Source organism: Propithecus coquereli, unplaced genomic scaffold, assembly GCF_000956105.1.
Source record: "Propithecus coquereli isolate 6110/MARCELLA unplaced genomic scaffold, Pcoq_1.0 Scaffold124, whole genome shotgun sequence".
NCBI classification, from domain to species: Eukaryota; Metazoa; Chordata; class Mammalia; order Primates; family Indriidae; genus Propithecus; species Propithecus coquereli.
In genome coordinates, this window is record NW_012136525.1 from 1,652,387 (window position 1) to 1,663,510 (window position 11,124).

At 36.3% G+C, this 11,124-nt stretch overlaps 1 protein-coding gene across 1 annotated transcript; it reads left to right on the forward strand.

Moving 5' to 3' along the window:
- The first annotated feature begins 269 nt into the window (after positions 1 to 269).
- On the forward strand, positions 270 to 10,544 carry CLEC4D (C-type lectin domain family 4, member D). The gene is made up of 6 exons (XM_012637800.1): positions 270 to 297; positions 2,125 to 2,214; positions 4,955 to 5,059; positions 5,808 to 5,959; positions 9,438 to 9,553; positions 10,316 to 10,544. Exons 1-6 carry the CDS (start codon positions 270 to 272, stop codon positions 10,461 to 10,463), a joined length of 639 nt encoding a protein of 212 aa, XP_012493254.1. The 3' UTR covers positions 10,464 to 10,544.
- The last annotated feature ends 580 nt before the right edge of the window (positions 10,545 to 11,124 follow it).

Below are 11,124 nucleotides of genomic sequence, written 5' to 3' on the forward strand. Positions count from 1 at the left end.
ATTGCTTTCTCAATTTCCCTTTTTTTTTTTTTTTTTTGTTTGCCTCATCTCCCAGAGTGAATCAAGGGAAACCCCAACCTTTGAAAAGTTTTCTCCTTTTGAGTTAACTCACTTATATTTGGAACTTTCTAATCTCACTAGAATGGGTAAGATTAATGTTCAATATTTCTGAATATATTTCTCTATCCACAGAAATATACTCTGGGAAAAAACAAACAAAAGAGGTTCCTGTTCCTCCTGACCACTGAACAACAAGAGAGTATTCACACATGGGGCTAGAAGAATCTCAAAGTAAAGGTGAGTACTTTCTCTCCTTTCAATTTCAAAGAGGCAGTTGGAATTATGACTAAATTTAAAAATATGAATTGACTGTAGCTTTAAAGATTGTGGATGATGATAATGAGGAGGAGAAAGTAGAAGGAAATGAGGATGAATTTGGCTAAGAGGAAGGACATAGATTCAAACAAGTTGGGTAATAGAACCTTCTTTATAAAATGTAGATTGAACCAAGAGAGGAGATAAAGTATATAAAAGAGAAATAAGATGAAAAGAGAGTAATGTGGAAAGATTCTTTTAAAGAAGAGAGAGAGAAGGAAGATGTAGAAAACACACTGACTTAAGCTCATGATGTATCAGAGACTCTGACCATTCTATTTTATGTTTGGATTAAGATATACCAGTGGATTTGTATTACAAGAACATTAAATGATATTTCTGAGAAATATATAGAATAAATGCAGAAATATGTAAATTTAAAATTAAAATTTTGCTTCATCTCATCACCCTACCATGGCAAACTTCAATAGGATCACACTGTACAAAGTTCCTAAAAATGCCTTTTGATGTAACAATATGTCTTGGAGATTTTTTATGTCAGTACACACTGATATACAGGATTATGTAATTGCTATATAGAATTTCATTATATGGATTCACCATAATTTAGAATTTCTGCTATTAATAATACACATGTTAAGTATTAGATTCTAGTGGTTTTCTTTTTGTTGTTTTTTTCTATTTCCAAAAGTACTGCAATGAATAACCTTTAACATAAATAAGTTCAGTTATTTCTGTAGGATAGATACCTATAATTGAAATTGTTGTGACAAGTGTAATGCATTTAAAAATTGATAAATGCTACTAAATTGATCCTTCTAAAAGGCATTTCTAATTTACAATCTCAGTAACAGCCTTTATTTTCTCACCCAGAGCGCTTACCCTCAGCCTGCCAACACTGCACATTTTTAATTTACCTTTTTAAATCGGATATGGAGAAGTTATACCACAATCTTTTAGTTTATTGTTCCTTGTTCATACTTTTGTTTGTTTAATGGCCATTTATAATTTCAGCAAATTAAATTTTCAGCAAATTTCCTGCTCAAAGTTTTGCTCAGTTTTCTAATTGATTTTTGAAATTCTTTATATAGTCTGGATTTTATGACAAGACTTTTCCCCCATGTGTCCTTTGCCTTTTAACATTTTTTAGGTTATAGATAAGTTTAATTTTAATATACCCAAATTATCCAATTTTTTATGGCTTTTGGGTTTTTTTATGTCTTGCTTAAAAAAACCTTTGTTGGTCAGGCATGGTGGCTCAGCCTGCAATCCTAGCACTCTGGCAGGTCGAGGCGGGAGGATTGCTTGAGCTCAGGAGTTTGAGACCAGCCTGAGCAAGAGCAAGACCTCATCTCTACTAAAAGCAGAAAAATTAGCTGGGCATGGTGGCGCATGCCGGTGGTCCCAGCTACTCGGGAGGCTGAGGCAGGAGGATCTCTTGAGCCCAGGAGTTTGAGGTTGCTGTGAGCAATGATGCCAGAGCACTCTAGCCTGGGCAACCGAGCGAGACTCTGTGACAAAAAAAAAACCACACACACACACACACACACACACACAAACAGCCTTTCTTATTCCAAAATTACTAAAAAAATTGCTTCCATTTTTCTTATTTATTCATTTATCAGTGAGCTCTAAAATTGATTTATTCAGAGAAAACATTTAAGCTCTTCTCTAGATTTAAAATATTTTGGATGCTCTCATATTTAGCTTGCTCCATTGTAGAATTGGCTTCCCTAGCCTGTGGCCAAGATGAGTTTAACCTCTTTATTTTTCTTTTTGTACTAATAGAAGGAGGTGAGCATTCCCAGCAGGTCCCTTGGATTATTGCTATTGTTCTCATCTCACTTCTCAGTGCCTGTTTTATTGCAAATTGTTTGGGTAAGTCGTTAGCCAAAGTGGGACTCTTCTTGAATTATTTTCCCAAATAACTTTCACAAAAGTTGCCCTAAGCCTTTACTCTCTTGAGTTTCCCCAGCGTAATCAATCTATAATGTCTTTGGGGTCTTGGATTTAAAATTTAGAGTTACATACTTTACCTTCTATTTTTTGGTACTGTTACCTTTATGTCAGGGAATGAAAGATGGAATTTAGACCATTTTCTGCATATGTAAAAGTCGATGAGTGTGTTAGTCCGTTTTTGCGCTGCTATAAAGAAACGCCTGAGGCTGAGTAATTTATAAAGAAAAGAGGTTTATTTGGCTCACAGTTCTGTAAACTATACAAGAAGCCTGGTCTGGCACCTGCTTTTGGTGAGGGTTTCAGGGAGCTTCCAATCAAGGCAGAAGGCAAAGGGTGAGCAGGTATGTCAAGGTGAGCAGGAGCAAGAGAGGGAGGAGGAGGTGCCAGGCTCTTTAAACAACCATCTCTCACGTGAACTCACTCATTATCATGGGAGGGCACCAAGCCATTCATGAGGGATTCGCCCCCACGACCCAAACACCTCCCACCAGGCCCCACCTTCAACACTGGGGATCAAATTTCAGCATAAGATGTGGAGGGGCCAAACATCCAAACCATATCAATGAGTATAATAAATTATTTCCCATTTTGGACTGGGATTATAAAGGGGTACATCTTATGAGTAAAGAGTAAGCAGCAAAAAAGCAACTTTAAATGGACTGGCTTTGAAAAGAAGAACAAGGCTGGAACACTTGTTCTTTCTTCCTTTTTTTTTTTTTGAAACCTCTTTGTTGAGATCTTATTTACACATAAAAAGCTGCACATGTTTAATGTATATATCTCAAGTTTGGGAATAAGTATGCACTGCTGAAACCATCACCACCATCAGAATGATAGGAAGACATTCTTTCTGATATGAAGATCTAAAATAAAGTTATGGTAATTTAAGTAATATAGTATAGGTGTAAGACAAATAGACCAGAGGAAAATAATAAGAGAGCTTAGTTACAGATCCTGCATAACAAAACTCTTTCTATAAAACAGAAGTGGATATTGCAGAGCTATGGGAAAGGGAGAGTTTTGCTCAACAAATGTTGTACAGCCCATTGATTATTTATATTTTAAAAATAAAATTGGTCTCCTGCATCATGCCATGTACAAAAACCAATCGAAGGTGGATTATGGACCAAAATGTGAAGTGAATCAATAAAATTTTAAGAAAATAAATGGAGAATATCTTCATGACCTTGAGGCAGAGAATTTCTTAAGTCACAAAATGCACTAGAAAATAAAGAAAACATTGACAAAATATACTACATTAAAATGAGATTTACTGTACAACAAAAGATACCACTACAAGTGAAAGCAGAAAGCTGTAAGAGAAGGTATTTGTAATGCATATAATTAGTAATGGATTAGTGTGCAGACTACATAAAAAAATCTTTCACATGAATAGGAAAAATAATGACAATGAAATAGAAAAAGAGGCAAAGTCTTAAATAGGCACAATAGAAAAGAGAAAATGAAATGTCTAATAAACACACGCTGAAGGTCAACCGCATTAGTTATCAGGGAGGCTCAACTGCAGCTTACAATGAGATGCCGCTGCAAACACAATGGGGTGGCAACAGTGGAAAAGTCTGGTACTACCAAATATTGATGATGCTGCGGAGCGCCTGGACGGTTAATGAATTGCTGCTGGTGGGAGATTTGGAAAAGTTTACCAGTATTTACAATATGCATCCCCTATTACCACAATTCCACTCCTAGATCTATACCCTACAGAAATGCCTGCTTATGTGTTCTAGGATGCGTGGTCAAAAATGCTCAGAGTAGCACAGTTCACAACAGCCAGACACTGGAAACAACTCAGATATCCGCCAGAAGTAGATTAGATAAATACGTTTTACCGGATGAATAGATCCGGTAGATCTATTTACAGTAGGTCACTTTACAGCAATGAAAATGGATGAATTATAATTATGTGTAACATGGATAAATTCCAGAAACAATGCTGAGCAGAAGATAGAATCAGAAGAGTACATACCAGATGATTACATTTATCGAAAGCTCAAAAGCAGGCAAATCTGATCTATGTTTGGAGATACGTTATTAAATGGTAAAATTGTGAGGCAAAACACAGAGTGGTTACTTTAAGAGCCACAAAATTACCTTTACGGGGGAAAAAGAGGGCTGCATTTGGGATATGAAGGCCACCTGGGGTGTTGGCAATGTTGTTTCTTGAGCTAGGTAGTGGTTACCTGGAGTGTTCACTTCACAATAATTTGCTAAACTATGCATTTATGTTTTTCACTTTTTTACATGTGGTCATATTTTAAAGTAAAAATATTAAAAAATGTATAAGGCTCATAAAACCACAGAACTATCCTAGTGCTCACCAAAATTCCCCACTCTAAAACAAATTTTGATAGAAATATGGCTTAAAGGTATGTGCACATAGAAGTTTGCAAAATTATTCCTGTAAAGCACAAAATGGACAATATGATAATAAGAACATTAATTTTCAACAATTGCTTCCAACCAATTCACCTGGAGCTAGAACAAAAGAACTGCATAGGAAGAAAAAAGAATGTGAGGGCTTTAACTACTAGGATAAGATAAAGGTTAAAGAGATCAGGCCGCATTTTCCTAAGTAAGTGGTTATGTAAGTATTGGAAATACATAGGAAAATAAAGGTAACTTTTTTCTTCCTTGACAGTGACTCATTACAACTTTCTACGCTGTAAGAGAAGCACGGGAACGCACAAGTTACCAGAGTACTATACGAAGCTAACGTGCATCAGAGAGACGTCAGAACTCAAAGGTACAGATGGCAGAGAGCCTAAGGGAATTTCTTATTTCCATTTCTACTCAAATTCACAATTTGATTTTTTCTTTTTTTTCTCACATTTTAATTTAAAGATTATCAGTAGTAAGCCAGGAAAGATTAAAATAAGATGAGAATCTGGCACAGGAGTGAACATTGGTAAATTAAGATAGAATTGTTTCTTATGACTATAATTAGTTGAATAACTGGAGAATATAACTTAACAAATTTATGGGCCATTTTTGACATCCAAAACATAACATTAATTTCATTCCATTTCCCCTTGATTCAGACATATTGTAAGAACAGTTTTCTCCTATTCATAGAATGTATAGCTTTGCTGAGATGTCTTTATTTCTTTTATTATTCTGGAATTTGTAAAGTCTCATTTGGGAGAAGGGGAGAATGCTTGAGTTTTAGCAGATTCTTTGCCCCTTCACATAAAATGTTCTGCAAAAAGCTTTGCTATGGAAACACTTTAAATATGAAAGTAAATAGATGTATGGAAATTGAATAATAATAATGTCTTCTAAGAGAATACTTTGTAATTTTCTCGTAGTCATTATGTGATTTCCAATACTTACATTTAGCAATGTCATCTTCAGGATTTTTTGGAGAGGAGGGGGAAACAATGATTTTGGTAATCCTGGCATTATTTCCACAAGTATTAATTGGATATTATGTTGTAGAATGGTTGTGCAATCTGTTATGGATGAAATAATTTCCATTTCAATTTTCACCTGAGGGAGCACCTGGAATTGCTGTCCTGTTCTCTGGAGAGCCTTCCAGTCCAACTGCTTTCTTCCTCTTAATGACAACAAGACGTGGGCTGAGAGTGAAAGAAACTGTTCAGGGATGGCGGCTCATCTGGCAACCATCAGCACAGAAGCTGAGCAGGTGTGTCAGGAGGATCACATCGGTTTCTCTGCTGGTTTGAATCTCTGCAGAGAAAGAGGAATTTCTCTGTTCTGTTACCCCCCTGTCTCTTTGCTTCACCTGCTCCACTCTGCTGGGAAGCCTTTTCTTCCTCTCCCATTTTTCTTCTTATGGCCAACTTCTTTTGGTCTTCCCAGATTTAATTCCTGTGTTATTTCTTCCAGAAAACTAGCCTGACCACCTTCCCTACTCCACCCTCCCTATTCTAAGTTGGACGTACTTCTGTGGTACTTTGTGCACAGTGAGATCATGGTATTTACTCCAGTGCACTATAATTGTCTAGTCACCACTCCATCTCTTCCGGTGATGCCGACTTGGTGGAGGGCTGGGCGATGCTTTACTCGTCTTCACACCTTCAATGTCCTGTGCAGTGCCAGGCACACCGCTTGGGTCTTGATAAATGTTTGGTTAAGAGGTTAACCAGGACTGAAATATTTTCTCAGGATAAAGTATAGGAAAAATAGTTCAAATGTATGGTTCTAATTCTGAATGAAGAAATCTTAAGGTAAATGCAAGCTTTTTTTTTTTTTTTTGAGACAGTGTCTCGCTCTTGCTGTCCTGGCTAGAGTGCCTTGGCATCAGCCTCGCTCACAGCAACCTCAAACTGTTGGGCTCAAGTGATCCTCCCACCTCAGCCTCTAGGGTAGTGGGACTACAGGCATGTGCCACCATGCCCGGCTAATTTTTTCTATATATTTTTAGTTGTCCAGCTAATTTCCTTCTATTTTTAGTAGAGATGGGATCTTGTTCTTGCTCAGGCTGGTCTCGAACTCCTGAGCTCAAATGATCCACCCCCTTCAGCCTCCCAGAGTGCTAGGATTACAGGAATGAGCCACCGTGCCCAGCCTAAATTCAAACCTTTAAAAGCTGAACTTTATTTCCTCATGGAATGTATTTCCATATATGTACCATGACTAAGATTCTAAGCTTTTTTTAAAATTTCAAAATATTACAGGGGTATAAATGTTTTGGTTACATGGATTGATTTTGTAATGCTTGGATCAGGGCTATAACTGTGCCCATCACCCAGATAATGTGCACTGTACCTGTTAGGTAGGTTTTCGCCCATCCCCTCTGCCTGCCGTCCCTCTGCTTGATTTCCACTGAATTTCATTTCCCTCTGTGCACATGTGTGCTCATCAGTTAGTTCCATTTTAATAGTGGGTACATGTGGTGTTTGTTTTTCAGAGTCTACTCTTTTTGTGGTCAGCAAAGTTACCTTGAGTAGTCTGTTTTAATGGCTTTGCAACCTACAGGTTCATTCACTCTTTGAATAAAATGGGATTTAATGGCTGGGGGCAGTGGCTCATGCCTGTAATCCTATCACTCTGAGAGGCTGAGGTGGGAGGATTGCTCTAGGTTAAGAGTTCGAGACCAGCCTGAGCAAGAGTGAGACCCCATCTCTACTAAAAATAGAAATAAATTAGCTGGAAAACTAAAAATATATAGAAAAAATTAGCCGGACATGGTGGAACATGCCTGAGGCTGAGGCAGAAGGATTGCTTGAGCCCAGAAGTTTGAGGTTGCAGTGAGCTAGGCTGATGCCAAGGCACTCTAGCCAGGACAGCACAGTGAGACTGTGTCTCAAAAAAAAAAAAAAAAAAAAAAGGGATTTAATGTAATATGTAAACAAAAAATTCAATCCTATTAAGCATTGTACTGAGAGGATTGCAAGTATTATCTCATTTCATCTTCACAGTAACTCTATGAAGTAATGGAGTTGTCCCTTCTAGAGATGAGAAAAATTGGGGCTGGCTGAGATTAAAGTGCTTACTAACATTACGATGAGGATTTGAAAATAGATCTATCTATCTTAAGGAAAAGGAACAAATCAGGAGGTATCACATTACCAGACTTCAAACTATACTACAAGGCTATAGTAACTAAATCAGCATGGTATTGACACAAAAATAGAGACATAGACCAATGGAACAGAACAGAAAACCCAGATATAAAACTATCCACCTAGCAGCTAACTGATCTTTGACAAAGCAGACGACAACATATAGTGGGGGAAAGAAGCCCTATTCAATAAATGGTGCCAGGGAAATTGGATAGCCAGATGCAGAAGAATGAAACACAATCCATATCTCTCACTATTCACAAATATTAATTCACAATGGATAAAGGACTTAAATATAAGGCATGAAACATAAGAATTCTAGAAGAAAACATAGGAAAATCTCTTCTAGATATTGGCCTAGGCAAAGAATTTATGAAGAAGACCACAATGGCAATCACAGCAACAACAAAAATAAATAAAATGGGACTTGATTAAATTAAAAGTGTCCTGCACAGCCAAGGAAATAATTAACAGAGCAAATAGACAACATACAGAATGGGAGAAAATATTCGCAAGCTATACATCTAATAAAGGACTAATAACCAGAAGCTACAAAGAACTCAAGCAAATTGGCAAGAAAAAAACAAACGACCCCATTAAAAAGTGGGCAAAAGACTTGAACAGAAGCTTTTCAAAAGAAGATAGACAAATGGCCAGTAAACATATGAAAAAATGTTCAATGTCACTAATCCTCAGGGAAATGCATATTAAAATCACAATAAGATATCACCTTGCCCCAGTCAGAATGGCCTTTATTAAAAAGTCCAGAAACAATAGATGTTGGCATGGACGCAGAGAGAAAGGAATACTTACACACTGTTGGTGGGATTGCAAATTAGTAAGAACTCTGTGGAATTAGTGTGGAGATTCCTCAAAGAACTAAAAGTTGACCTACCATTTGATTCAGCAATCCCACTACTGGGTATTTATCCAAAGGAAAAGAAGTCATTTTATCAAAAAGACACCTGCACTCGAATGTTTATTGCAGCACAATTCACAGATGCAAAGATGTGGAATCAGCACAAATGCCCATCAATTCTTGAGTAGATTAACAAAATGTGGTATATGTATACCACGGAGAACTACTCAGACGTAAGGAAGAATGACTTAATGCCTTTTGCAGCAATTTGGATGGTACTGGAGACCATTATCCTAAATGAAAAATGGAAAAACAAACACTGCATGTACTCACTATTAAACTGGAGCTAACCGATGAGCACACATGTGCATACAGGGAAGTAAAACTCAACAGAAATCACCCAGAGGAAGGGGGAGAGAGGAGATGGTGAAAACCTACCTAAAGGGTACAGTGAACGGTATCTGGGTGACATGTACTCTGGCCATGACTCAAGCATTATAAAAGCAATCCATGTGACCAAAATTATTTGTACCCTGTAATACTTCTAAATAAAAGTAAATAAATAAAAGAAAAAACAGGATCCAATCAAAAAAAAAAAAAAGTAGATCTATCTAATGCCAAAGCTTTTGTGGTTAACCAAAATCTATTCGACTTCTTTCCTTTTTCTCCAACATAACAGCCATCACCTGATAAGTGCAAATATATTTTTAAAAATTTACTTTTTTTTTTTTTTGCAGAACTTTATAATTCGATTTTTGGATAGACAGTTTTTGTATTTCCTAGGACTTACAGATGAGAACACCGAAGGTCACTGGCGCTGGGTGGACAAGACGCCATTTAACACGCACATGGCGTGAGTATATTGAGTGGGACTAAGGGGATTTATAGGTGAAGGTGGGGAGAAGGTAGCAAGAAGAATTCATTTTGGGGTGGAGTACAGCTATGTAAAAAATGTTAGCCAGAATAGAACACTATATGTGTTCAGTGACTTCTGTATGTTATGTCCCAGTTACAGAATGAGCCTATGACTTCACTGAAGTTTTCAGTATCCTTATTTGTACAATGTCAGTGAAAGAACAGCATGAGAGTGATGTGAAAAAACTTTCTTAGATTTACATTTGGATCAACAATGGAAGAGATAAAAATTGCTTTTGAAACAGGGTTATAACTTTGTCATTTTCTTCTTTGAAGCCAGTATTGTTTAGTACAAATATAATGCAAAGCCACATGTGTAATTTGACATTTTTTAGTACCCATGTTAAGAAAATAAAAACACAAGTGAAATTTATTTTAATAATGTATTAATAATTAATAATATATTTAACCTGATATATCCAGATCTTACCATTTGAACACGTAATCAATATAAAATTATTACTGAGATCTTTGACATCTTTTCTTGCAATAAATATTCAAGATATAGTGTGCACTTAATGCTTAAAACACATCTCAATACAGAGAAGCCACATTTCGAGGGCTCAGAAGTCACATGTGGCTAGTGACTGTTGTATTAGACAGTGCAGCTCTAAAATGCACGCGAGGGGCATTTTCCCTGAATTTTCCTCTGATATCTATCTATATCTATATTTATATCTATCTATTTATTTCTTTTCAGGTTCTGGCATGAGGGTGAACCCAACAACCTTAAGGAAGAAAACTGTGTTGTTCTTGTTTATAAAAAAGATAAATGGTCCTGGAGTGATATTCCTTGTAACCTTGAGAGATACAGAATTTGTAAGATACCTGCAATAGCATTGAACTAGAAACTTATGAAGTGGTCCTTATAATGGAGACAGAAAAGAAGAACCAATTAGAATGTTAGCATCAATGGGGAAGCTATTCCATTCTGGGTCATAGAGCATTTTTAATATTTATTTTTGTTCAATTCATTCAAGATAATGTATGTGTATGTGTGTGTGTGTGTGTGTGTGTGTATGTGTCTGTCTGTCTCTGTGCGTATGTTAAGATAACACATTTGTATGGTGCTTTGGTGAAAGGAATCATCTTTTCTGTGGAAACCAGTTTTTGTTATCTTTGTTTTCTTGATGGTATTTCAAGGTATGTTTTAATTGGTATGTATTGATTATTTTTCTAACAGAATGGCTTGAAATTTCTATGTCATTTTCCCTCTGCTCAGATTCTTAGCTTTTAAAATTCAAAGGTGGGATATTCTAACTGGTAGTAGTGCATCATTTTTTTTTTTAACTCAAATATCACAAACACTTTAAAGATTTTAAACATTTTTATTGTTTGATGCTTCATTTTCAGACTTTTTAATAATATCAATCATTATATTGACATTCCATGTGCAACATTTTTCCGGATCAACACTATAGGTAGTTCTAAATTATGGTATTGCACGTGTACAAGAAAGTAAGTCCATATACCTTTTAAAAAATTTACTTCTTACTCCACCCTAAATAT

Excerpts from the sequence above, each read along its gene's own strand:
- CLEC4D (XM_012637800.1), top strand. The coding sequence starts at position 270 with ATGGGGCTAGAAGAATCTCAAAGTAAAG. Across the intron at positions 2,215-4,954 it reads TTTTATTGCAAATTGTTTGG|TGACTCATTACAACTTTCTA; the intron begins GTAAGTCGTTAG and ends CTTCCTTGACAG. Across the intron at positions 9,554-10,315 it reads CCATTTAACACGCACATGGC|GTTCTGGCATGAGGGTGAAC; the intron begins GTGAGTATATTG and ends ATTTCTTTTCAG.